This window comes from Phallusia mammillata, chromosome 2 (genome assembly GCF_965637545.1).
Source record: "Phallusia mammillata chromosome 2, kaPhaMamm4.hap1.1, whole genome shotgun sequence".
NCBI classification, from domain to species: Eukaryota; Metazoa; Chordata; class Ascidiacea; order Phlebobranchia; family Ascidiidae; genus Phallusia; species Phallusia mammillata.
Window position 1 is genome coordinate 11,544,383 of NC_137253.1, and position 25,827 is coordinate 11,570,209.

The 25,827-nt window shown below is 37.2% G+C and overlaps 5 protein-coding genes across 5 annotated transcripts; 3 read left to right on the top strand and 2 right to left on the bottom strand.

The window, feature by feature from the left end:
• Positions 1–283: 283 nt before the first annotated feature.
• Positions 284–4,851, bottom strand: LOC145215593 (uncharacterized). Its single transcript, XM_080084307.1, has 3 exons — positions 2,996–4,851; positions 2,466–2,554; positions 284–1,848 (listed from the first exon to the last, which is right to left on the bottom strand). The coding sequence occupies exons 1-3, from the start codon at positions 3,020–3,022 to the stop codon at positions 1,587–1,589; spliced, it is 378 nt and encodes a 125-aa protein (XP_079940433.1). The 5' UTR covers positions 3,023–4,851; the 3' UTR covers positions 284–1,586.
• Positions 4,852–5,483: 632 nt separating this feature from the next.
• Positions 5,484–7,678, top strand: LOC145215590 (uncharacterized). Its single transcript, XM_080084305.1, has 4 exons — positions 5,484–5,744; positions 6,095–6,239; positions 6,727–6,833; positions 7,259–7,678. The coding sequence occupies exons 1-4, from the start codon at positions 5,484–5,486 to the stop codon at positions 7,496–7,498; spliced, it is 753 nt and encodes a 250-aa protein (XP_079940431.1). The 3' UTR covers positions 7,499–7,678.
• Positions 7,679–10,706: 3,028 nt separating this feature from the next.
• LOC145215592 (uncharacterized) lies at positions 10,707–12,573 on the top strand. Its single transcript, XM_080084306.1, has 4 exons — positions 10,707–10,967; positions 11,189–11,333; positions 11,760–11,866; positions 12,337–12,573. Exons 1-4 carry the CDS (start codon positions 10,707–10,709, stop codon positions 12,571–12,573), a joined length of 750 nt encoding a protein of 249 aa, XP_079940432.1.
• LOC145215588 (tRNA (guanine(37)-N(1))-methyltransferase-like) lies at positions 12,313–16,455 on the bottom strand. Its single transcript, XM_080084303.1, has 9 exons — positions 16,204–16,455; positions 15,882–16,145; positions 15,244–15,388; positions 14,749–14,910; positions 13,839–13,962; positions 13,567–13,714; positions 13,343–13,444; positions 13,079–13,185; positions 12,313–12,989 (listed from the first exon to the last, which is right to left on the bottom strand). Exons 1-9 carry the CDS (start codon positions 16,320–16,322, stop codon positions 12,802–12,804), a joined length of 1,359 nt encoding a protein of 452 aa, XP_079940429.1. The 5' UTR covers positions 16,323–16,455; the 3' UTR covers positions 12,313–12,801.
• A 5,915-nt stretch (positions 16,456–22,370) lies between these two features.
• LOC145215438 (uncharacterized) lies at positions 22,371–23,673 on the top strand. The gene is made up of 3 exons (XM_080084140.1): positions 22,371–22,402; positions 22,520–23,476; positions 23,664–23,673. The coding sequence occupies exons 1-3, from the start codon at positions 22,371–22,373 to the stop codon at positions 23,671–23,673; spliced, it is 999 nt and encodes a 332-aa protein (XP_079940266.1).
• The last annotated feature ends 2,154 nt before the right edge of the window (positions 23,674–25,827 follow it).

Sequence of the window (25,827 nt, forward strand, 5' to 3'; positions counted from 1 at the left end):
TAAAGTTAGTGGCCGAAGTACTGGACAGAGCGACAGATTTTATAGACTCTTATGTGCAAAAAAAAATTAACTGCTGGTAAAAGCTAACCTAAGGGTTAATTCAAACAAGGTTGATGGGATTTTACAGCAAGGTATTTATGTTTTAAAAAATTTGAAGCGCAGTTTTGCTTTCTACACAAACATTTAACGTTATTTTTTTAACTTATTTGCAATTTTTAATTCAAAAAGGTAAATCCACCAAGGTGTTGCGCATCGGTGAATTCCCCATAAAACATATTGTTTAACAAAATAAGCAACTCAGGATAATATTATAGACCAAAGCTAGCCTCGTAGGTCACAGTTTTCTATTGTAAATTTATGAATGACAATAGGATGGAAATTTACATCCCTTGCGTAAACACCGTTCGAAATTAACTACCAAAGGGGATTCCCCGCGTTTTATTTACGCAATGATTGCTGTGTGGTGATTTTATTTCATTCTCAGTTTGGGTAACCAAGTTTCATCGGAGAAAAATTGTTTGCATTTCTCATAACTGGATTTTGCACAGGTGGATACCGGTACCCTAAAATACGAAATGCGTTCACAAAATACGCTCAAAGGAATAGGACTCAACTGTACGCAACATTAAAGATGGTTTAATATTCACGGTATATTGGCATAAAAATAGCGTTATTCCACATGGACCGTATAAATAGACGAACGGAAGATGAAAAAATAAAAGCAAAGTGTTCACAAAGAAAGACTCTGATATACACCGCAGATAGAAGTTTCCTATAGGTATTCCCCGGCCTGGAGAAAATGTTACAAAGCATTTAAGCTGAAATCTATACGTCCCAGTAACAAACTTCTCGCGGATCGGTGGTTGCCGACCACTGTTCCATACCATGTCAGAAGTGTATGTTTTGTTTGTCTGACTTAATTTTAAAAGGCGGGACCACACCTGTAATTAAGTTGTAGTTGCAAACAGTTGTCGAGTTTCCCGTTGTAGCGTGATATGCACATTTTTCTATTGATGTAAGTTTTTTAGTTTGAATCCGGTTTAAAGGTGTCAATCTTAGATATACATATAAACCTTAAAACTAAAAGAAAATCTTATAAAAGGGAGGATGTAAAATAATAATTAACCTTTCTAAACATTCAGAGTTAGTTAAATCACCAATAACACCAAGAAGACTGCAACGCATAAGGAGACCTAGGCACATACGAATATACTTAGATGGGGCGCCGGCTATTATCACAGCCCGTAATTGAACCCAAGTACACTATTAAAAGTATCATAGGACTCGACTTAATAACGGTTTAATAAGACACTCAGTGTCCTTACATAGACAACCGAAAAAAATGAAATAAGAAACACACTTTCAAAAACCGTGGAACCTATGTGTACTTTTTGTATTGCTATTACATGGTGAACTTGTTTATCGACAAATTGACCATGGTTAAGGATTATGACCAAAACACACCTTGATTGTTTAAAAGAAAGCATTGTATTGTATATCATGTATTGACAAAGAGATACTCAATAAAAATAAATCAATAAAATAAGCTGTAAGATAAATAAGCTTCGAAAAAACATGACGCAGCATTAGATACAACCACAGCCGATTGGCAGTCTAAAATGCAACCTTTTGTTGTTTCTAGTTTTAACGGGAAAGCTGTAAAATATCGGCTTCTTGTTAGGTTGCATGTTCCTACAAAGAGGAAATTTACATCTGGTTTCGCACAAAGCCACAGGAAATCTCCAAGGAGAAAGATTTCTGCAAACCAATATCCGCTCCTGAATTCCACTTCGACGTCGATGCCGAGATGATTGGGACCTCAGAGTACAACTGTGTCCATCCACGATTCTTAACACATAAATAGTTGGTTAAAGTCATTTAGTTCGACAGTAAAAAAATAAACTGTAACTACAAGTTTATCTTTTTTTACAAAGATTCTAAAAATTCACAAATATTTTGTTGAAACCTTTAAATAAGACCAGGGGCGTGCAACATACGTCCCGCGACAGCTATACATGTGGCCCGCGCTGACTTTGTCAAGTAGTCGATTGTTTTGAATCGTAAGAAGTTGTTGTTTTCACTGCATCATTGGCAGTTTCGACATTGTACTACAAGGTAAAGTTTACGTAAAGCTCTACACAGAAAATTGGTTTACAATTTTGCCTTCGCGGACCCCTGAAACCAGCCCACGGAACCCTGCTGTGGCGCGAACCGTATAGGTTGCAAACCACTGCAACAAATGTTTGTTTATCAAAATACATGTGTCAGTTTATTGATCGACCCTCAGCATCATAAAAGGTAAATTGTGACCCATTGCGATAAACAGTTGCACGCCCCTGAATACGAAAATCATATGTAGTATTAATCTTTTGAATTTGACGACATTTTCTATGCAGTGAGCTCTGTACTGATTTAGCATTCAATGTTGACTGTTTTGTGTTTTTTCGATTTGTGTTGAAACCTACTTTTGAGCAAGCGGCGACAGACTCTTCGAGAATTGCTCGTCGTCACGGTCACTGCGAGCTCGAGTAAAAAAACAAATCACCAAGACGATCTACAAACAAATAAGGCTGATCTAAATACTCTTACTGTTTAACCTTTCTGCGAAGTGTTTAATAAGATCGTCAAGCATGATCATTTCACCGGAGGCGCCGCTTGGGTGTCAATTGTAACTTATTTTTAAGGCGTACGTTTATGTACTTAATTGTAATTTATTTGAAATGGACGCTGATTACTGTCATTTTGCTCTACTTCGTCGAATTACTAAAAGTAACTAACTTACAAGTTCAAAGTCATCAGTCGCTGAAAATTATTCGTACAGTCGTCTGAAATTAATATGTCTTTACTTGGTGAATATACGACAAAAGTTGCTAAACAAAAATTAATGTTTTCAAATAAACCGGATCAGTACAAGCCATTTGGTCATGAAATTGTCTTACATTTGCAAAGGCATATATAGCACAACGTCCAGACTCGTTTATAAAGCAACACTTACCAGAAGAATCAAACCGGTTGCTTTCATATTTTTAGTTTGTCGAACAGTTTGGTAGTTGGTCTTCAGAAAACAGAATAAGTTTCTAAAAAAGTCACTCGTTCTCTACTAGCAAACCACGTATAATTTTGCGTAGATACAGGTCGCATATATAGGGCAAGATGCAAAAATTTTGAATTTGGAAAACCCGATAGTAACATCGATTTCGTATCTTTTAATGACTCGAGGCAAACTCCCCAAAGCAAAACTCAAACACAGTGTAATACGGATGGAAACAAGTTCTGTTTGTTGAGCATACGTTCTATAGCAATAAAAATACGGTCATAAAACTATTTGATTGTCTTTTGTAAAAAAACGTTGTTTTCCTAATAATTGTAAGGGCGACAGAACAAACATGGAAAACACCTATTCCAAAAACGAAAGGCGATCAGGTAAAAATAAATCTTCTGGAATAAATTCAACATAATCAGGATGATTAAAAAAAGCTTTTGTAATGAAGTTAGTGTTCAAAGTGACAAACTTTATAGCTATCTGTGCTGAAAAAATGAAATTAACCTAAGGGTTAAGTCAAAGAAGGTTGATGGGATTTTACACCAAGGTATTTATGTTTTATAATTTCGAAGCGCAGTTTTGCTTTCTAAATAAACATTTAACGTTTCTTTTTTAAATAAGTATTTTGAATTTTGGATCCAAAAAGGTAAATCCACCAAGGTGTTGCGCTTTCGGTGAAGTCCCCATAAAACACATTGTTTAAAAAAATAAGCAACTCAGGATAATATTATTGACCAAAGCTAGACTCGTAGGTCACAGATTTCTATTGTAAATTTATGAATGACAATAGGATGGAAAGTCACATCCCTTGCGTAAACACCGTTCGAAATTGACTACCAAAGGGGATTCCCCGCGTTTTATTTACGCAATGACTGATGTGTGGTAATTTTATTTCATTCTCAGTTTGGGGAACCAAATTTCATCGAAGAAAAATTGTCTTCCCTTCTCATAACTGGATTTTGCTCAGGTGGATACCGGTACCCTGAAAGACGTATTTCGTTTACAAATAACACTCAAGGGAAAAACTATTCGCAACCTTACAAATGGTTTGATACTCACGGTACATTGACATAAAAATAGCGTTATATCACATGGACAATATAAATAGACGAACGGAAAAAAATAAGCAGAAAATCAGGTATTTTCAAGCAAGGTGTTCACAAAGAAAGTCTCTGATAAGCACCGCAGACAGAAGTTTTCCATAAGTTTTCCCCGGTCTAAAGTATTTTAAATAAAATTCGTACCTCTTACTTTTTGGTATTTCACACTTGGTCAAGGGGCGATATTTATACGTATCCTACAAATTGAAATGTCTTTTTGATGAATTAGGTTCACTTTTTTACGACTAATTTAAGTGTTTGCGATAAGCTTTTATATAACCAAAGATAATTAACGCCGTGCTTATAAAGTTGAATGAAATCCTACAATTAAAAATTTTATATATTGCTATAATATCTAAATTTTATCTTCTAAAAAAGGCTTTTTCATACTACCATAGAACTGTAAGCAGTGTTGTATTAAACTGTAATAAACGGTTACAAAGTACAAAAAATATTTAAATGCCGTTTTTGTGTTCCAGAGCAGAATTTGTTGAGTAAATCTGCATAACAGACAATACGATGAGCTCATGTACTCACATGCTCTCATTTTTAAAACAACTTTAAGCTCTTATGTAAACTATATCAAGTGGGTGATTTCAGTTCATACAAGTTGCCCTAGGGTACAACAAAGCTAAACAGGAAAGCTTAACATCATCTTGTTAAAGTTTGAAACGGTTTTTGTTGAAGTATTTATTGCGGCAGTTAAAAGGAAAGTTGCACTACGAAGCTGAGGAAGCGCATTGTTTTCATATCGAAAGTGTGCTGCTTGCCGTATGTGTCACAACTGCCGCGCAAACACCCGTACCAGTGCTCAAACAGAGAAATGAATGTAACTTGCTATACAAGTCTTTTTGTTCTGAGACTGGCGTCGCGCAAAAGTAGAACACGAGGCAGAAGCGGAAACGCAGCTCTTGTCGAATGGTGGTAAACGTCTTTGGAGATTACTATTGGTTTAGTCTTTAAAAGAAAAATATGCATCTATGTTTGTTGATGTTCTCTCAAAATAATATAATGTATATTTAAAGAAAGTGACAACAGGATAGAATGTGATTTTATGCATTGTTTCGAAAGCTTGTGAATTTTTGCCGAATGCTTGTGAATTGACACAGTGTGTGAATTTTTAAAAGTGAAAAATGGTTGTTATATACCTAATACTGCTCACATATCCATATATACAGCTGATGTAACAGTAAATTACTAAATATAAGTCATGCAAATTTTCCTTCGGAATGCAAAATGATTTTTTGTACTTTTTACGACAAATTTTTTCATTTTTTTTTCAGTTCAGCAAAATTTGCAGAAAAAAAGCAGTCTAGTCGAAGGAAGCATATATAACTAACATGAAGATTATTGTTGCTAGTTATCCAAAAACTGGGACAAAAACCCTAAATGCAGCCTTAACCATCCTTGGCTTCAGAGTTTATGATTATTTGGAGAACACTTATTGCCATAGCCGGGAATGGCTCAAGATTTTAAACACTGGGGATAGAAAGGAGACCATTGAACTGTTCAGGCAAATGTACAAAGATGTAGATGTTGTATTAGATATGCCAGCCTACTATTTTTGGAAGGAAATTCATGAAGCCTTTCCGGAAGCCAAAGTAGGTCTGCATTGTATTCATTGTATTGTGTAATATTACAAACAAACAATTTGTATTCCAATTAGAGTTATAAGTCGGGACGAGCTTTTCTTGTCGGGTTCACATTGGGGTTTCAATAAAATGGGCTTGATTTGGGCCTGATTCAGGTCATTATTTGTCCCATTTAAATTCGGTACATTATTAGTGCCGTTTGTTGTTTGTTTTGTATTTCGGGTTCGGGTCGGGTTTCGGGCCTGTACTTTGAGTTTGGACTAGGTTCCGGCATCAATTTCCAACGACCTTTCAGCGTAATGGCGATATGTTTGCTCGTATACACTACTCTGTTGTTCACCATTCTGTTTTGATGATAGATTTTATTGACTCTCCGTGACGAAGACGCTTATTATCGCAGCGCCCAGAAGCAAGTGGATGAACTCAATAAAGATTGGAAATATAGGCTGGAGAAAACGGTAACACCGACTGGACGAACCATCAGCTCCGTGATAATAAATACATGTAAGCTAGGAACAACGTATTTTATACAAGACGTAATATAAGATTTAATACCATCCAGGCGTTTAAATCGGACATAAACAGTAGATTAAGATAAAGAAAATTTGTCCTTCAGGTCAAAAGGTATTATGATCCCGAGCAAGTTCTCTGTGTAGTACAAGATTCAAAAACCTTAACCGAAATTTAGGTAAAATGTTAAGTAGTCCCGAAACCCAAATTTGGCCCGAAAGTTAGACGTATACGTTTCTATAGAAAAGAAAAGTGAAAAAGTACATAGAAAAGTGAAATTACGATACAAATGAGACCTAGTGAGAAGTCAGATCCGAATAACGCCAATTATATCACCCCGACCCTAAGATCAACTTACAAATCCATTTCGTTGCAAACTTTGTCTTGATTAAATGGTCTTCATGCTTTTCGTTGTATTTTACCTTATGTCCAGTTTTCAACAATCGTTTTATTATGGTTAAAGTGCATGTTTTTTAAACAGTGCCTGTTCTCTTTGGATACAAACCAACTTTCAACTGGAGTCGGTACTTTCCAAACGAAACTATGCTAAAGATACGATTCCGACAACACAATTCAAGTGTACTTGAAGTAAGCAAAATGGTTTCATTTTTGTTCTAAAACAAATTGTATAATCCAACTGCAAACAATGTTCCTTCAAATTGACTGTTCATACTGATATAACTATCTAACGGCACTCCAGTTTGTTGGGACTTACTGGCCACAACTAGGCATAAACTGCAGTGGAACTACTGTATTGTCACTATGTCAGAGTAAGATGTTAGTTCAAAGCCCCACGAACATCCAACTAAAATTTCAAAAACAGGCAAAAGTTATTCAACGTGCATAATGGTTGACTGGTGCTACATTTTTATTAGCCAAACATATTTAGAATTCATTGTTTTTTTACTATATTTTAAACAAAGTTTTATATATTTCTAATTATACAAACAAAGTTTTCTAAGTTATAATTAATCAAGTCAGGCTCCATTTCGAAATATTACAAATTTTTTCAGCTTGCCCCTCCGGAAAAGCTACTAGTATTTAACCTGAAAGACGGCTGGTCGCCTTTGTGTGAGTTTTTGGGCTTGGAAGTACCTGACGTAGAATTTCCTCATAAAAATAAAAACGGAAACTTGGTCACAGAACTGAGCAAAGAAAATAAAATTATGATGCAAATGAATAGAGAATTAAAAGTTGTTACGTTCTGTTTCATAGCAATTTTGTCTGTTTTCACATGTATTATGTCACTATGATCAATGATAAATTTCTGTTGTTTTTATAACAACTCCTTACTAACACGGTCTAACAATGTGTATATCTGTCATGTGAGTATTTTGTTTGTTATAAGAATCTTGTGAAAATGTTTACGGTTGTAAAATGTTTTCCACAGATTAAGCTTAATAAATCCGGTAAATTACACTGCATAAAATCATCATTTGTTCATCCTGTTGCATCACTATAGTTCAATATGGTTCCTAACCAGTGGTCCATGATGACGTGGTCCACAAGACGTTCACTGAATGTGGTTATAAACTAAAGAAGATTGTATGTTAATACAGAAAGACGGTCAAATAATTCTGTTTCAAGCCAAAAATGCTTGTGGCGTATGCTTACATCAATCTCATTAAAAAAGGAATAGTCTATGATATTAAGTTTACTGGGCCGGTGGTCCATGGCCTGAAACGAGTTGAGGACCACTAATTTAGTTAAATGAAAACATTGTAAATACATATACGTGCTGCAAAAATATTCTTTTTTGACTGCCTCCCTTTACCTGTACAATGTAGCATAGGCGTAGGCTGATTTCTGCGTAGTGTTTGTTTTGACTTGTAAGCTACGTCAATTCCACTTCACGCGTACTAACTGTCAAAACATTTCTAAAAGAAGTACGACACTTGTGATACTCGTAGATCCTACAAACCCAAGCTTAACCAGTTGCCTAAATGGATGCTGGTCAATGGTCATAGATTCCAATATCGGGACCTCGGTTTTGCTAAATGCTGCCAGTGTTGCTACTGCTGTAATAAACCCCACTTACACGGCTTTTTCCAATCTTGGCTATAGAGTTTATGGTTATTTATAAAGCAGTGTGGTCGGCAACCACCGGGCCGCGGACCGTTCGTTACCGGGCCATATACTTTTTTTAGGTGAAATGCTTTAAAATATTTTGCATGTGCATCCCGGGAATTATAAAATAATTCATGCTCTTTTATTGCTAAAAAATATTTTGAAGGCCGGTTCGCAAGCAATTTCAATTTCAAAACGGTCAATAGTGCAAATCTGGTTGCCGACCTTGAGTTAGAACACGCCTATTATCATAACCACGAATTCTTGTGATGCTAAAAAGTGGAGAAAAACAGTCAAGGACATTGTCCGTGAAATGTTTTAAGATGTTGATGTTGTACTAGAACAGTTTGATACGTTTAGGAAAGAATTCACAAAACGTTTTGTAAGACCAAGATAAACACAGCAGACTAAGTTTAAAAGCTGTACAATGTAAAAAAATAGCGATGCTAAGAACATGTTGTGCAAAAGTTTCTATACTTTCCAAATAAACAATATTTACAGTTTTCACAACACCATCTGAAAAAAAATGATCTGTAGGCTTATCGCAGACCTGTGCAGTGTAAAGAATGCCAAAATGTAATAAAAACAAGATTTTTGTCATAAAAAGACAGGTAGGCCTATTGTTTTTACCGATTTCAGAGTTTCAACAAGAAAATGCCTCTTACAAACAGCCAAACCCTGCCATACCTTCAGAATCTGCAGAGTACCTGCGACAAAGCAGAAACGTACTTTAAACGCATGTTGTAGACGAAAGAGTTAAGGCTATCTAGGAGATTAGTCTAACAAGCTAATGGTGATGAACACTTTGTTGTCAGTTGAATGAAAGTCAATAATTCAAGTTAAATTAGCAAACCTGCTGTAAGAAAGTGACAGTTTCACCCGCAAAGATAACTAAACAACCAAGCTACGTCGACCGCAATGAGGGGTTCTTTGTGCAGCTGAAAACGTATTAAATTCTTGCGTTTGGAAGTTGCGATTGTGTTGATGCTTAAGTCCGCTTGGAGCAATTTCAAGGCAAACGAAACGGCGTAGAAAATTAAGGCTCGGGTTCGGACATGGACGTTTTAGGAGAAAACTTTAGCAAAACATGCTTCAGGGACTTTACCAACAAAATAATGTTCAGATGTTGTTTTGAACATTAATGTTGAAGTTGCATCAGAAGTTGTGTTAAATGGTTCTATTACTTTTTGTGTCCTATATTTCCATATTAAATTGCAATCCCCACAACCAATTCCACCTTCTTAATTACCACAAAGCTGGAAACGTTTTTTCCCAGGTAAATCTGTTTTCAGCTGAGTATAGTGCCGTACTTATTGGTTCACTGGTCAAGAGCCCTGAATCGTTGGGCTAAGTGGTCAGTTAAACAAAGGACTGTTAAGAGCCGCTATAAAGAAGAGGCAAACGACAAAGGGCAAAGATGAATATTGAAGTTAATTTTGAAAAAGTCCAGAATCGAAAGTTAAGCGAATAATATAAGGGCGACTAGAAAAAAAGTATACATCTTCTGCTAAAATGGAGCTTTTTCATTGTTTTATGCTACCAATACCACATAGCTACGCAAAATTTATCTTTATTACAAATTAGATTATCTTGTTTGAGTAAGATTATGTTTTTTATACGGTCATAAACCATTGTGGAAAAACAACGAGGCTGAGATCAAAACTACTTGTTCTGAAGAACAATCATTTATATTTCCTTAAAGTTAGTATAAAATAATAGAAAATCTTAGAAGAAAACGGACACTAAGACAGTTCCACTGCAAGACAAACAAGCAAAAGCGATGTTAACAGCATCGTTAACACATGTAGTGGTTCTGTCACTGTGTCAGAAAACATTTTACTTGTGGCAAACACGTAACTTAATGCATACCAACTGTGAGCAGCAGTTAATCCGCATTTTAAGCAAATAAACGGTTTATACTCGCCTCGAAAGGCGTATCAGGTTGTAGGGGATTGGTCCTGATGACGTCGTACTTATTGCTACAGAAGTATCTTTCGCTGTAGATGTTTATACTCTAAGTCCCTGGCTATCTGAGCTACTGCTTGTCTGGGCTTAGTCCGATAAGGAAGACGGCGTTTAACCTTAAACTTAGTTTATTGAGATGAGAGATTAAACGATATTGAGAGTGAGAGTTACAACACATGTGAATATATAGTGGCAAAGGTGATGATGACGCAACTGCACAATCGTGCTTAAGGTGTTAAACAGCGACTGACATTTAAGGTCGAGTACTGAAAAGGTGACGACGACGAAATAAAACGTTCATGCAATCACAGTCACTCGTACGATATTATACGCGCTTATGTATAACTTCAATACACGATACTCCACAAGGTTAAAGATAATAAACCAAAAAGAGATTTACAGAAAACTACGAGCTATTGAAAATTAGGTATGAAAATTATTGTTGCTAGTTTTCCAAAAACCGGAACAAAGTCCCTTAATGCGGCTTTGACCATCCTTGGCTATAGAGTTTATGATTTTTTGGAGCACGCCTATTACCATAACAAGGAATGGCTCGAGATTCTGAGTAAAGGATGCAGAGAACAGACTGTAGAAATGTTTAGAAAAATGTATAAAGACATTGATGTTGTACTAGATCTACCCGCTTGCTATTTTTGGGAAGAAATACTCGAAGCATTTCCGGAAGCGAAGGTAGCCTATAGGGTAGCCTACCTAGAAAGCAGGCTATGAGGTTAATGTAAAAAAAACGATAAATTTAATGTATACACGCACTTTCTAACGGTTTTATGTTTGAAAAAGATTGGCTACGTTTCACGCAAAATGAATTTTACTAAAGTCGCCATACGCTATGTTGCTTATATATCCTAACGTCAGGGACAATCATTTTAGCAAAACTGTACCTTTGTTGATAGATTGTGTTGACTCTTCGTGCGAAAGAAGATTATTACCGCAGCGCACAAAAACAAGTGGAAGAAATCAACGCAGATTGGAGATATCGGTTAATGAACACTGTAACGCCTACTGGAAGAAAGATAAGCAGCGTCGTTACACAAGCATGTAAGCTAAGATTTTCAGGTTATTAGCATGCTTGGGCATTTATCCAAAAGGTGGACATTCCGATTTGTTTAACTTTTTACTGTCCGACGTAGGTTTTTTCTAACGTTCTGGTCAAAACGAGTGGTTTATAATAATTCAAATTATCATAGGCTTTTATAGTTTAGGTTTGGTGTAAGTTAAGCCTACACTGAATCCTTTGACCCAGATTAGGAATGTAACTAATATAGGGCATGTAACAACTGTATCCATGGCAATTATTATCAGATAAAAATGTTAAATGTCAATACAGTAGGTTGTGGCAAGCTATTTTTTTAAGTTTAATTGCGCAGCGGCTTTGGTGATTGTTCAGCACAACTGTGTCGCTACGTGTTCTTTCACCGAGCTTAAAACTCATCTCAATTCATGATTTTTTATCGATTTCGACAGTACCTGTTGTTTTCGGATTTAAACCCGACTACAGATGGAGCAAGATATTTGTAAACGAAACTGTTCAGAAACTGAGGTTCAGACAACACACTTCACATGTTCTGAAGGTAAAGATCGCAACAACAAAAAATCGTTTACGTAAGGGCTTTACTTTGAATCCAAAACGACAGAATTTTTTTGTAATTTGCTTTTCATTTCTTGTTGCATGAGAAATGTTTCTCGTATCCGTTTTACAACAAAATTTTAGTTGTCTTTAGCGTCAAAAGCAGAAGTTATGGCATTTTGTAGTTCTGTAATTCTGTCTCATAGCCTAACCCTATTATAAAGTCAGTAAACTTGGGTTTCAGCCATGAGCTTATACTAGGCGGAAACTTTTGTTTTACAACTGATTAAGCATCGGGGTTCCAACCCCGAACGCTCCCGGGGACAAAACACAAACAATCTGGCGCGCCTAACCATTCAGCCAAGTTTCTGGCAAGATTTTTGTCAATGCAAGATCGCGCCACACGCGGTTAAGCCTGAATCAACTTGCAACAAACACGGAAACGAATCATAACGTAGTTTACTTTATTTTCAGCATGCACCGCCCGAAAAACTGTTGGTGTTTCATCTTAAGGATGGCTGGGGTCCGTTGTGCGACTTCCTGGGATTGGAAGAGCCAAATACAGAGTTTCCACGTAAAAACAGAAACGGTACAGCGATTGCCGAATTCCGAAAGGAGAATAAAATAATGATGCAAATGGTCAAAGAATTTAAAGTTCTAACGTATATTTCACTAGTGACCGTTCTCCTATTTTTTCTGTTTCTAATGTAGATTTTTAATCATTTAGGCTACGATTTTTCTCGACAAAAATCAATTTTTCCAATCTTATTATTCGAAGGAACTAAGGCCTTTGTGAATTTTTTTGCTATTGGCCTTTCTTATGTGACATAAAAAGTTTGGGTTTGAAATTGTATGAATTTCACAGGCAAACTGTTAATCATTCGAGCAGTGCAGCCCACTTCCCTCATAATAAAACGAATAAGAAAAAAAGTCGAAGTGCTACAGCTTTATCCTCTTTTTGTCCGGCTCCATCGAAGCAGTGTGGTCAAAAAGTAGAATGTCTTTGTTCGCAAGAAAAGAAATACAAAACATCCGCTTATAAGGAGCAACACTTCTTACTTGGTGAACAGAGCAATTTTTCGGCATCGGTTGACCAAAGTGATTCTCAAACCTTGTAGCTATAAGATCTAAAGAGTCAGAAAATATTACTTTTTTATAATCGCTTCTACAAATCTTTATTCACACAATAATGCCATTAGGCTTCCGTAATCCATACCTTTGGCGTCTGTCAAGGGGGTGAAAGTGTAGCAGTGAACATGTAAAGCACAATTTTCTAAAGCATCTGTATCTATTATATGGCTGGTGGGATCCGTGTCACTATCACTAGACATAAAAAAACAACTATTTAAAATATGTTTCACGTGAAGCATAGTAGCTTAAACTAAATAAGTAGCTTCTAATAGACTCAAAGCAAGATAATTTCAAAAGGTTGATGTACAAACTGAAACAGATCTAAACAACATTTACAAAAACAACTAACCTGGAAGAGGTAGGTTGAAGAAGGTTGTTAAAAACATCAAGAAACTCGATCGCAATTTCTGGTAAGTTCATCACAACATGAACTTCAGTTTCATTGCCAGACCTGATAATAGATATTAGTCACTCATACCAAGAGATATTAGATACTTGCCCTCTCATGTAAGGTCTAATCCCTAGTTTGTATTTATGGAGGCTATTGCAAGATTTAAAATGAAAAACACTTACAAAAGCAGAAAAAATTTTTTAAGCTCTTGTTTAAGAAAGTCTCGTCCATCCATGTTGAAACAATTAAGTTTTGTTTTGTTTAACTTGGCATTGTGCTCCAGCCACTTGAATGACTCTGGATTAAGATCATTGGCATAAACCGTGCATCCTACAAAAAAAATCTTATAAAAATATTTGAATAACCCATTCAGTAATGTTCAAATTAAAAATAAACCTTTGTTACAAAACAAAATGGCAAGTTTATACAAAACAACATAATACATTCGCAAAACCTTTTTTAGCAAGAGGAATCGCAAAGGGACCGACACCAGCAAAAACATCAAACACAATGCAGTCATTGCTAATCATTTCCGCCAGCCTTCTGTGTTCTGTGCTTAGTCGACTGTTCCAAAACACCTGTATTACAACATGTCACATGATCATTATTTTTGTACACTGAAATTTTAAGAACCCAAAAATTGTAAACAACACACAAGTGAGCTAACAGCACATTGTTTATAGCAGTGGTTCTCAAAGTATGGGTCGCGACCCAAGCGTGGGTCGCGCAGGGTCAAAAAATGGGTTGCGCTATGGTGGTTCAATTCTACCCAAACGAATTTACTTAATGCAGTAGTAGTAAAGTCCACTCACTCGACCACGTTGTACAGTAAAATGAACTAATCATTGCAAAATACTGACAATAGCCTTCCAATTGTACTGTTACGCACATGACGATTGTTACGTCACAGCACAGGGAATAAAAGTTAATCATGCAAAACTGAACGTGGAGATGTAACAGATACCGTTTAAGGATGAGTATTCGTACAAGGAACCTTTTTTGGATTTGGGATTCACTTCTATGGTGCTGCAAAGCCACAATATGTGTTGTGTTATGTAGTATTGTTGAATCGAACTCATTAAACCTGCAGCCATTTTGACATGGGCTGATCCGGTGCCGCCACGACGTGGCCTCGAATATGTTACATTTTTTGATATTTGAGGCTTGAGTCGTGAGATGTTCATAATGCTCAGATTTGGGTCGCGGTCAAAAAAGTTTGAGAACCACTGGTTTATAGTAAACAAAGGAAGAGGTTTAAGTTTACTTAATTTAATACAACAGATAACAGAAAAATAACATGTAAATTATTGTAACACAACAAATTTATTTTTTAACTAGTTTAACATAAATTAAAAAAAATTCACCTTTGAAAAGTCAAATTCATATGCTATTTGATATTCAATGACTTTAGTCACATATTCAGGTACACCACCCAGTAGTTCAAACTCAAATGTACGGAATTCATTGTCTATTGTGTTGTGTTTATGTATAACTGTCTTGGCAAAAGTCAGTTTATCAAGCAGCACCTGTTAAATAATTAAACAAGGTTTTAAATGCATCTTTCAAACAGCAGTACCTGCAAGGTTTGCTGTAAAATAGGAAAACCACTACAGTACTTTGATACAATTCTAAAACAAAGCATACAAATTTTATTTTGTGCAACCTCTATGTAACACATCATTTTTCATGTGTATGTATTTTAGAAATAAGGATTGAGGTAAATTTGAGCTAGACACTTTCTAGAATGAGAGATGGAAATCTTTACAAGAATTGCACTAAAATTAAAAAAATGATTTCCACAATGGATTTACTAAATATAGTGCTTATATGTTCACCACTTAAATTAAAAATGACCAAACCTGTGCTATGAGAGTTTTGTAGGGAATGTATTGTTCCTTCAGGTTTACATGCACAATATGACCAATTTGTGTGAATGCTGACAGATTTGGCAAATCACATGGAAAAACTGCACCAAATACTTCAGATGGTTTGAAGTTTTCATAACTGAATTTATATGCAAACAAAATAAAAATGTCTTTTAAATATCCATTCCTACCAAGCAGATAGTGCAACAATGTTAAAGCCTTCTGGGCACAATGCAAGTATTCCAGCTGTGTAAAAGAACTCTAATTCATACACACAGGCCTAAAGGCTAAAAATGCTAGAATGGATAAAAGCAGCTTTCATTTTGCCTAGAAATATCTGCCTTGTTGAAACAGTTTAAGGTGATGATTGACACTGAACTCAAAATCTTTTTCTGGCAAATTATTTTTTTCAGAACAGTTTGTCTTTTTGTCACTTCTCAACAGCAAAATACACACCAAACAAATACTCTATTTTTCAGAAATAAACTAACACCTTTTATCAGTATTTAAAAGTGCATGTTGGGTTGTATTTGCATTTCAGTGAAATTATTCTGTCAAAAAAAACATTTCCTGAAGCACAAAAACCTATACACCCTATAATAACCATTCAAAAACACAAAAAATCTGCATACCTTAAATTTATTTTGTGCTCAATAAGGTCACCATGCACATTAAACTGATCACGTTCATCTTTACTTAAAGTGGTTCCTGGTTCCAGTAGCACCAACCCATGATCTTTTAAACCCAACTTCTCAGTGACATTTGACTCGACACCAACAGCAGCTTTTAAGTTAAACCTTTGCAACCGACGCTTTTTGAACTGTTTTAGAAAGGGTTGAAGTTTGTTTTTTGGAACAACAGCAGCTTTTACAAAAACTGTCTTTTTGAATGCTTCCCTGTTACAGAAAAAGCATTATTTTGATATTTTAATAAGTTGTGATTACAAAGCCATACCTATCCAATACGGTCATTCCTCGCACTGCAAGTGGTGGACGAAGGCTGTAAACTTCCTCATCCATTTTGAAGAAAAACTTCCGCACTTTTGACAAAAACGAATGTCTACGAATTAACATCCCTAAATCATTCACCAGAAGGACACATTTACCTTTCCCACAGATCTCTTTCAAATGTGCTAAAAAGGGTCATAGCAATAATTGTTGCTGAACTGGTAAAAGGTACCACCGTCATTTCGCCGAAATGAGAATTCGAGTTTTTTGGGGGAAATGTATGTGATTTATCCGTTTACCATATACATGTTTCAAAATGTTTTTTTTTTGTTTTTTTTCGACAATGAGGCGGCATTCCGATAACTGAAAATTTAACGAAATGTTTATTTGGAAAAAAATGCGTTTTATTTGTTGGGGACAAATTTATTTAAGTTTAAAACCTTATGGCCATGCTTTTTAGCTGAATTTATTTTATCTTTAACTTTTAAGTGGCTAATCAGGAACACTAAAGTAAAACTTATTTGTATTACGAATTCTACATTAAAGTTTGCAACTTTAACTAGGACTTTCCAACCACGCCCAGGAGGCAGTCCTTGCGGTGGTCGTTCGGTTTTTTGTTAACCCAGGACCTTTGCCAATAGCCGTATTTTACCTGGGCCTAGAGTTTATTAGGTTTTGTATGGAGATGTGCAGTTTTTTATTTCGTAGTTGACTATTGTTTTTTTTGAAAAGTGTTACAGGATAAGGAGAAATTGGCAGTAGCAACGTCGTACGACGTTTCATCGCGGGTAGCCTGGTAGTAAATTATAGCCTCACGGTTTACAACTATATCCAAAAATTCGAGCAAATTGTAATTAGTTTTGTTAACAACGGAATTCAACAAGCTTTGTTTCAAAATTAAATTTGGTTTTAATTCTAATCCCACTCTTGAAGAACTAACAATTTGGCCGTCTGAAAATTGGCGGTTCCTAATTTTTTCTCGGCACAGGAAATGCTTTACGTATTGCCACAAATTAAAGGTTTCAATTGTCGAAATATTGCTTTTCTCAAATGAAAAATTTTGATAATACTTTTTTAGGTCGCATTTTGATAAGGTCAAATAAAGGCAGTATCTATACCCAGCAGTTACACATTGGGCGTTCGTCCAGTTCATACTCATATCACGTAGCAAGTGTTCTGTTATAGTATGATAAGTTTCTCTGTCCTTGTTGTTTAAATCTAGCTCAGTTATTTTATCAATTACATTATCTGAAGTAGCGTGGTACAACGGATAATTTTCAAAAACATTTTTTTCCGAAATTTGAGCGTTAGCGTGGTGTAAGTTAAGTTTTCTTTTTTTTCTTTTTATTGTGATAGGGATTTGGCTTTTACTTGGCATATTCTGGGGAATTTGAGATAATTTAGTGTAAAACAAAATGTATGCACCACTCTGTATTCGATGTTCAACATTGTCCCAATTAACATGTTTGATTTTTTTGTCATTGTATTCTAATATTCCTTGCTCCGCAAAAGAGTAGGCCATGTAATGCCCGGAACTGGATTGCGCGCCAACATGAACAATTGCACATTTTAAAACAAACACAGCGTCTCCTAGTGTCAATCGCAAATCCGGTAAAATCGTTTTAGTGCATTTTCCGCTAATACTAGATCGTGGCAATACGATCGGCAAAACGTCGGAAGTTGAAACAAGTTTTAATTTTTTTTCAAACTGTTTTTCACTGCCGCAAGTGGAGCAGTTTGCCAAAAAGATTTCATTACAACATTTTTCGAAATACTTGCTTAATTTACTGCCAGCAACTATGTTTTGGTACATCGGAACAAACCAAAAGTTTTGCTCCGGTTCCATTTGATTCTTGACGCTTTTGCAGGTTTGGCAAGTGGTGGTTGACCGAAATTGATGCCTAGGATTAAGGCCACAGTTTTCTAGCAGACTACCATTTTGATATAACATTAAAAACTCGCCGGCATCATGTTGATTACTAAAGTTCCATTTAAGATCTTTACAGATTTTTTTAATCAAATTGCGATGGACGTCGACGTCGTACGATTTGTTACTTAAGGAAGTTAAAAAGTTAGCAACGGGGTCAGAAACAGCCGTACGAGGTGAATTGGCAAACTTTTGCTTCATGAGGAATTTAAGTGATTGAAAAACAGAATTTAACCAGCATGTGTTTCCAAAGTTTTGCAAACCGACGGATTGGTCATTTTGTTCGTCTAAATGTCGTTTTATTGCAAAATTGCACTGTGGCGAATTTTCTACTAAGGCGTATGCAATCCACTGACGGAAAAACTTAGGGTCAAATTTACATAGGGGTTGTTTTGATACGTTTGAAATAATTTGGTCTACTCCATAACAAACGCAAACTCCGCAACTTAACTGGTCTGTTTGTGGTATTAAAGTGTCCTGGAAGAGTTTAATCTTTGAGCCTGGGCCAGTAATGTCATTTAAAAACGGCACTAGATGGGACTGTATTAACTTAACAAGTTCGTTTTGGGTTTCTTTAGCTGAATCAAATAATTTAAGTTCCATTTTATCTTTGCAAAACCAAATGAGCATAAAATGATTTTTCCATAGGATAGGAATAAGTAAGTTATTCCTGATTTGACCGTCTGTTGGCCGACAGATGGGTTGCATAACTCCTTGCAAGTTTTTAAATGCTTTGTTGTTTAAAATTTGTTCAGTAACGCAGCAGTCCAGCATACCAAACTCGGAATTTAGAAAAGTGTTACCAATATTAACCGATCGGTGGATATACGAATCTACGACATTACTAGTAAGCCACCCGAACGTGTCCTTAGTGTGAACATGTGACAGAAGTGCGTCGCGTGTGGAGTTTTTTGGTTCGGTGCACAGTGAACACAAATCTAACCATGTTAGTGGACTGCCGTTGGGCGTTATTAAAGCCTGATTTAAAATCGATGCGTCAGTAAATTTCACATGATGCCAAATATAATTTGCCAATGTTTTCACCATTTTTACGACAGAGGGAGTTGATGAAACAAAGGAAAAATGCGCCAAAGTTGGGGTACTGGTTAATTCATTGTTGTCTTTAGTACTATTATTTTGAAACCGAATTCGTTTTGCCAATCGTGGTGACGAATAGAAGCTTTTTGAATTTCGTTTTCGTTTTTTAAATTGCGCCAAAACCAGAGGGGTGGATTTTTCGTCTGTTCCAGTGTTTTGCGTATTTTTATTTAAGTGCATCAAACTGTCAGCAAATTGTTTTTCCTGAACCTTTATCGCTTTGTGATATAGATGGACAAAGTCGTCTATTCGTGCTACTCTTTTACCGTCGATATAATTTTGTTTCATGTCCCCGAAATGCTGTTCTATAATTCCTTGTGTGTTATTGTTTGTCAAAATGGTCTGAAATTTTACATTACTTAATTTGTCACATTTATTTGAATAATCTAAGTACAGCTCATGCTGCTCAGGCGACGTGTCGTCGGCAACATGTCGAGATAAATCCCCTAGCAATAGATGTGATGTGCAACAAATTCTGCTCAGTACCCGTTCAAGTAATATTTTGAAAAAAGTTGGATTGTGGTACAAATTGTTTTCAAGATTTGCTGACAGTTGTATGTTGTACTCGTCTGAAACAATAATTTTTTTAAACATTCTGTCGTAACGATGAAAAAATGGGGATTTTTTTTCTTGTAAAGCATCATCACTTTTTCCAGTAAAAAAATAATCTGCATCATCACCCGGGTCCAATTCAAAGGTGTCATTGTCAACGTTTACACTTAGAGAGTTGTCGAGTTTGTGTTTCAAATTGTTAAAGTGTTTTTCTACAAGGGGAGAGTTTTTTTCGCAGTGGGTTAAAATAATTAAACTAGCAACAGCATCAACTAATTCCTTAATAGTTTTGCAAGTAAAAAGCAAATTTACCCAGTATAGTGCCGACTGAGCTAATTTCTTGTCGGACCAGTGTTTCAGGCACATAATTTTGGCTGCTTTCATGGCATGACTGTAGCAATTATGCACTATTGTTAATTTTAAATCATCTTTAAGTGGCAACCCAACTACTATGCGATGACAACGATTGTAATATTCAAGGCGCGATTCTCTACATAAGGCTTTAAGAACCCCATTCCACATGGCCATGGATCCATCAATAATTATAAAAGCCGGTTTTCTAGATACTTTACAAATTTTTACAACGTTCATTAGAAACGACTCGAGAAAATGGCTGATGCTATTGCTGTCATGACAAGTGGTAACGTTTGTTGCCACCGGAAGTGCCACTTCCCCTTTTGTAGGGTTTCTTACTAAAAGTGTGTACACCTGAAAATCGGAGTATCCGTTTTGACTACGAAGGCAACTTCCAGTAGCATCAAAGTAGACGATATCTTTTAAACAAAGGTCGAAATAGAGTTTTACTTGTAAATTTGAATATAATGTTACAGACGGGGGATGAATGCATATTAGGCGAACAAAAGTTCGTTGCTTTTTTAACTGGAGAAAGTGCAACAAATTTATATACCATAGTTTGGAATAGTGGAACATAGATTTACCTTCGCTTTTTATGTTGCGAAGCACGGATTGGGAGGGTAAAAAAGTATGTGCACCTAACCAACGTTCCGCTTCTGTTAAATTGTCAAATAATTTTCTTTGTAATTTATTCGCCGACTGAAATTGAAGTTGGCGTTTAAGTTGGTCCCGCCTTTTACCAGATACCCGTCGTCTCCGTTTGCAACCTTTTTGGTGGTTTCGCATGCCTCTTACCGTTACTTGGCCTTCAACTCGATCCACGAACGAAATCAAATCCACACATATTTTTATTTCACAGTTGCAGCATCTCCCGTGGGCACAATACAGTTTGATTGCTCCTTCGAGGTAGCTGTCGGAATTGGGCTTGATGGTATTAACAGTTTGGGGGTCCCGTAAATAATGGCTTTCAATGTTAGGGACGCAATTATCATATATTTGCCGTATTTTTTTTTAAAATAGTGTCTTTGTACGCATTGCTCCCAAATTTATTCGCAGTGCGTTTTTTTGTAATACTTTTCCAAACGTCAAGACCAATGTGAATTTTTTCTTGTAGATTTACGTGGACATTGTGCATCAGAGAAGTTGTTTGTTTTTTAACTTTACCAAGATCGTTTAAAATATTTGTCGAAATCCAGTTCTCCTCTGACGAACTGTTTTGAATTGTGCTATCAATTTGTGGATCCAAACTACAATCGCTTAAATTATCAGAAAATGCGCAATCGTTCGCGTGAGTTGACATGGCGTCCGTGGCAGGTGAGAGGCTTTCGTCAGAAAAGTCGGATAGCGGTTGAGTTTTTGAAATACTAGTTGAAATAACGGGATTTTTTGTGTTAGGGGATGCTGGCTTGCTGGTACTGATTTCTGTGCCTGTGTCAGTGGAAGCATGGCGGTACACATTTTTTGGATCGGCGTTTACAATTGAATTATTACATACAAAATGAAGCTTATTCCATTGCTCGTTGCTAAATTTTTGGGGGTAACATTTTGAAACACGCATCGTGGATGAAACCATTGTAAACACGATTCGCATTCTACCATTTGTTCTCCGCACCATACAGTTTTGCAAACACAATATGTTTTTTGACGTGGCGTCCCTTTATTGTCTGAAACGTCGGAATTTGATCGTACATCATCTGGGTTTAATTTTAAATATGACTGTTGGACGGAATTTCTAAATGCCAGGTTATTGAACCATTCATATCGAATCGTTTTTACTGTTTGCTTGGTAATTTGCAAATGACATCCTTGTAAATAAGCAGTTATTGCACTTATAGGTAAAGACGAGTGATTGGGGTATCTAGTAAGCTGCTTTGCCAGAGCATCAATACACGCTTTTTTATATTCGCCCTGAATGCCATTACTATCCTTTTTTCCATGTAATGTTTTTATATGTTCCCTTTCAAACGCGAAAAGCTTGTTTAAACGGTAACATTGAGTATGATTTTTCCAAAATGAGTTTATTTTTAAAAAGTTTTTAGCGGATGTATCATCAAACCCAATAAGATTGTGTTTTTTGAAGTACAAAGCAATTGCTTTTGCCAAACGATTTATCGCGTTTTTACTTGCCCCGCCAATTTTAATTTTAGGGTTGTTGCAAACTACATATATACCATGCAAACCTCTCGCATTATGCGCAAATTTGATTGTTTGAACGGTTTTTTTATTGTATTGGGGGAAAACAAATGGTGATTTCATCCACGACCATGTTTCGCATGTAAGAAAAAAGTCTGTGAGAAAAAAATCAAAAAACAAACACATGCACAAACCGTCTGCGACTTCCGGGAAGAGCACACACAAGATGCATAGGTAGGTAGTGAAGACACACATAAAGAAAGGGAGAAACAGCCGAGTCCTGTGGATTAGTGAAAACCCACGGCCAGTATTCTTTCCTCTTGTCTGTATGCCTTGCACCTGTTGGTTTCGCCTATGCTCGACCGACGAAGCTTCCACCTTCGCCGGAGCCGTCACCTTTACCGACGAAGTTGTCACCTACGCCGGAGCCGTTACTTTCACCGACGAAGTTGCCAGCTTCGCCGGAGCCGTCGCCTTCACTGACGAAGTTGCCATCTTCGTCGAAGCCGTCGCCTTCACTGACGAAGTTGCCAGCTTCGCCGGAGCCGTCACCTTTACCGACGAAGTTGTCACCTACGCCGGAGCCGTTACTTTCACCGACGAAGTTGCCAGCTTCGCCGGAGCCGTCGCCTTCACTGACGAAGTTGCCATCTTCGTCGAAGCCGTCGCCTTCACTGACGAAGTTGCCAGCTTCGCCGGAGCCGTCGCCTTCACCGACGAAGTTGCCAGCTTCGCCGGAGCCGTCGCCTTCACCGACGAAGTTGCCAGCTTCGCCGGAGCCGTCACCTTCACCGACGAAGTCGCCGCCTTCGCCTTCACTGACGAAGTTGCCATCTTCCTCGGAGCCGTCGCCTTCACCGACGAAGTTGCCAGCTTCGCCGGAGCCGTCGCCTTCACCGACGAAGTTGCCAGCTTCGCCGGAGCCGTCGCCTTCACCGACGAAGTTGCCATCTTCGTCGGAGCCGTCGCCTTCACCGACGAAGTTGCCAGCTTCGCCGGAGCCGTCGCCTTCACCGACGAAGTTGCCAGCTTCGCCGGAGCCGTCGCCTTCACCGACGAAGTTGCCATCTTCGTCGGAGCCGTCACTTTTACCGACGAAGTTGCCAGCTTCGCCGGAGCCGTCGCCTTCACCGACGAAGTTGCCATCTTCGTCGGAGCCGTCACTTTTACCGACGAAGTTGCCATCTTCGTCGGAGCCGTCGCCTTCACCGACGAAGTTGCCAGCTTCGCCGGAGCCGTCGCCTTCACTTGTCAAACTTTTTCCTTCATTGCCGGAACATAATTTCGTTGTCCGTTAAACTTTCGAAAAATGTCCACTAAGCTGGGCCCCTTTAAACAAATGAACCACTTTTAACCACTGGGGGTAGTATTTTATAGAGTCGTTCGTCCGCTTTTTATTGCAGAAATGGATAGTACTCGGGTATATGTTTCAAAAACACTTGTCAAACTTTTTCCTTCATTGCCGGAACATAATTTCATTGTCCGTTAAACTTTCGAAAAATGTCCACTAAGCTGGGCCCCTTTAAACAAATGAACCACTTTTAACCACTGGGGGTAGTATTTTATAGAGTCGTTCGTCCGCTTTTTATTGCAGAAATGGATAGTACTCGGGTATATGTTTCAAAAACACTTGTCAAACTTTTTCCTTCATTGCCGGAATATAACTTCGTTGTTCGTCAAACTTTCGAAAAATGTCCACTAAGCTGGGCCCCTTTAAACAAATGGGCCACTTTTACTCACTGGGGGTAGTATTTTATAGAGTCGTTCGTCCGCTTTTTATTGCAGAAATGGATAGTACTCGGGTATATGTTTCAAAAACACTTGTCAAACTTTTTCCTTCATTGCCGGAACATAATTTCGTTGTTCGTCAAACTTTCGAAAAATGTCCACTAAGCTGGGCCCCTTTAAACAAATGGGCCACTTTTACTCACTGGGGGTAGTATTTTATAGAGTCGTTCGTCCGCTTTTTATTGCAGAAATGGATAGTACTTCAGTATATGTTTCAAAAACACTTGTCAAACTTTTTCCTTCATTGCCGGAACATAATTTCGTTGTCCGTTAAACTTTCGAAAAATGTCCACTAAGCTGGGACCCTTTAAACAAATGGGCCATTTTTAACCACTCGGGGTAGTAATTTATAGAGTCGTTCGTCCGCTTTTTATTGCAGAAATGGATAGTACTTCAGTATATGTTTCAAAAACACTTGTCAAACTTTTTCCTTCATTGCCGGAACATAATTTCGTTGTCCGTTAAACTTTCGAAAAATGTCCACTAAGCTGGGCCCCTTTAAACAAATGAACCACTTTTAACCACTGGGGGTAGTATTTTATAGAGTCGTTCGTCCGCTTTTTATTGCAGAAATGGATAGTAATCGGGTATATGTTTCAAAAACACTTGTCAAACTTTTTCCTTCATTGCCGGAACATAATTTCATTGTCCGTTAAACTTTCGAAAAATGTCCACTAAGCTGGGCCCCTTTAAACAAATGAACCACTTTTAACCACTGGGGGTAGTATTTTATAGAGTCGTTCGTCCGCTTTTTATTGCAGAAATGGATAGTACTCGGGTATATGTTTCAAAAACACTTGTCAAACTTTTTCCTTCATTGCCGGAATATAACTTCGTTGTTCGTCAAACTTTCGAAAAATGTCCACTAAGCTGGGCCCCTTTAAACAAATGGGCCACTTTTACTCACTGGGGGTAGTATTTTATAGAGTCGTTCGTCCGCTTTTTATTGCAGAAATGGATAGTACTCGGGTATATGTTTCAAAAACACTTGTCAAACTTTTTCCTTCATTGCCGGAACATAATTTCGTTGTTCGTCAAACTTTCGAAAAATGTCCACTAAGCTGGGCCCCTTTAAACAAATGGGCCACTTTTACTCACTGGGGGTAGTATTTTATAGAGTCGTTCGTCCGCTTTTTGTTGCAGAAATGGATAGTACTCGGGTATATGTTTCAAAAACACTTGTCAAACTTTTTCCTTCATTGCCGGAACATAATTTCGTTGTTCGTCAAACTTTCGAAAAATGTCCACTAAGCTGGGCCCCTTTAAACAAATGGGCCATTTTTACCCACTGGGGGTAGTATTTTATAGAGTCGTTCGTCCGCTTTTTATTGCAGAAATGGATAGTACTTCAGTATATGTTTCAAAAACACTTGTCAAACTTTTTCCTTCATTGCCGGAACATAATTTCGTTGTCCGTTAAACTTTCGAAAAATGTCCACTAAGCTGGGACCCTTTAAACAAATGGGCCATTTTTAACCACTCGGGGTAGTATTTTATAGAGTCGTTCGTCCGCTTTTTATTGCAGAAATGGATAGTACTTCAGTATATGTTTCAAAAACACTTGTCAAACTTTTTCCTTCATTGCCGGAACATAATTTCGTTGTCCGTTAAACTTTCGAAAAATGTCCACTAAGCTGGGCCCCTTTAAACAAATGAACCACTTTTAACCACTGGGGGTAGTATTTTATAGAGTCGTTCGTCCGCTTTTTATTGCAGAAATGGATAGTACTCGGGTATATGTTTCAAAAACACTTGTCAAACTTTTTCCTTCATTGCCGG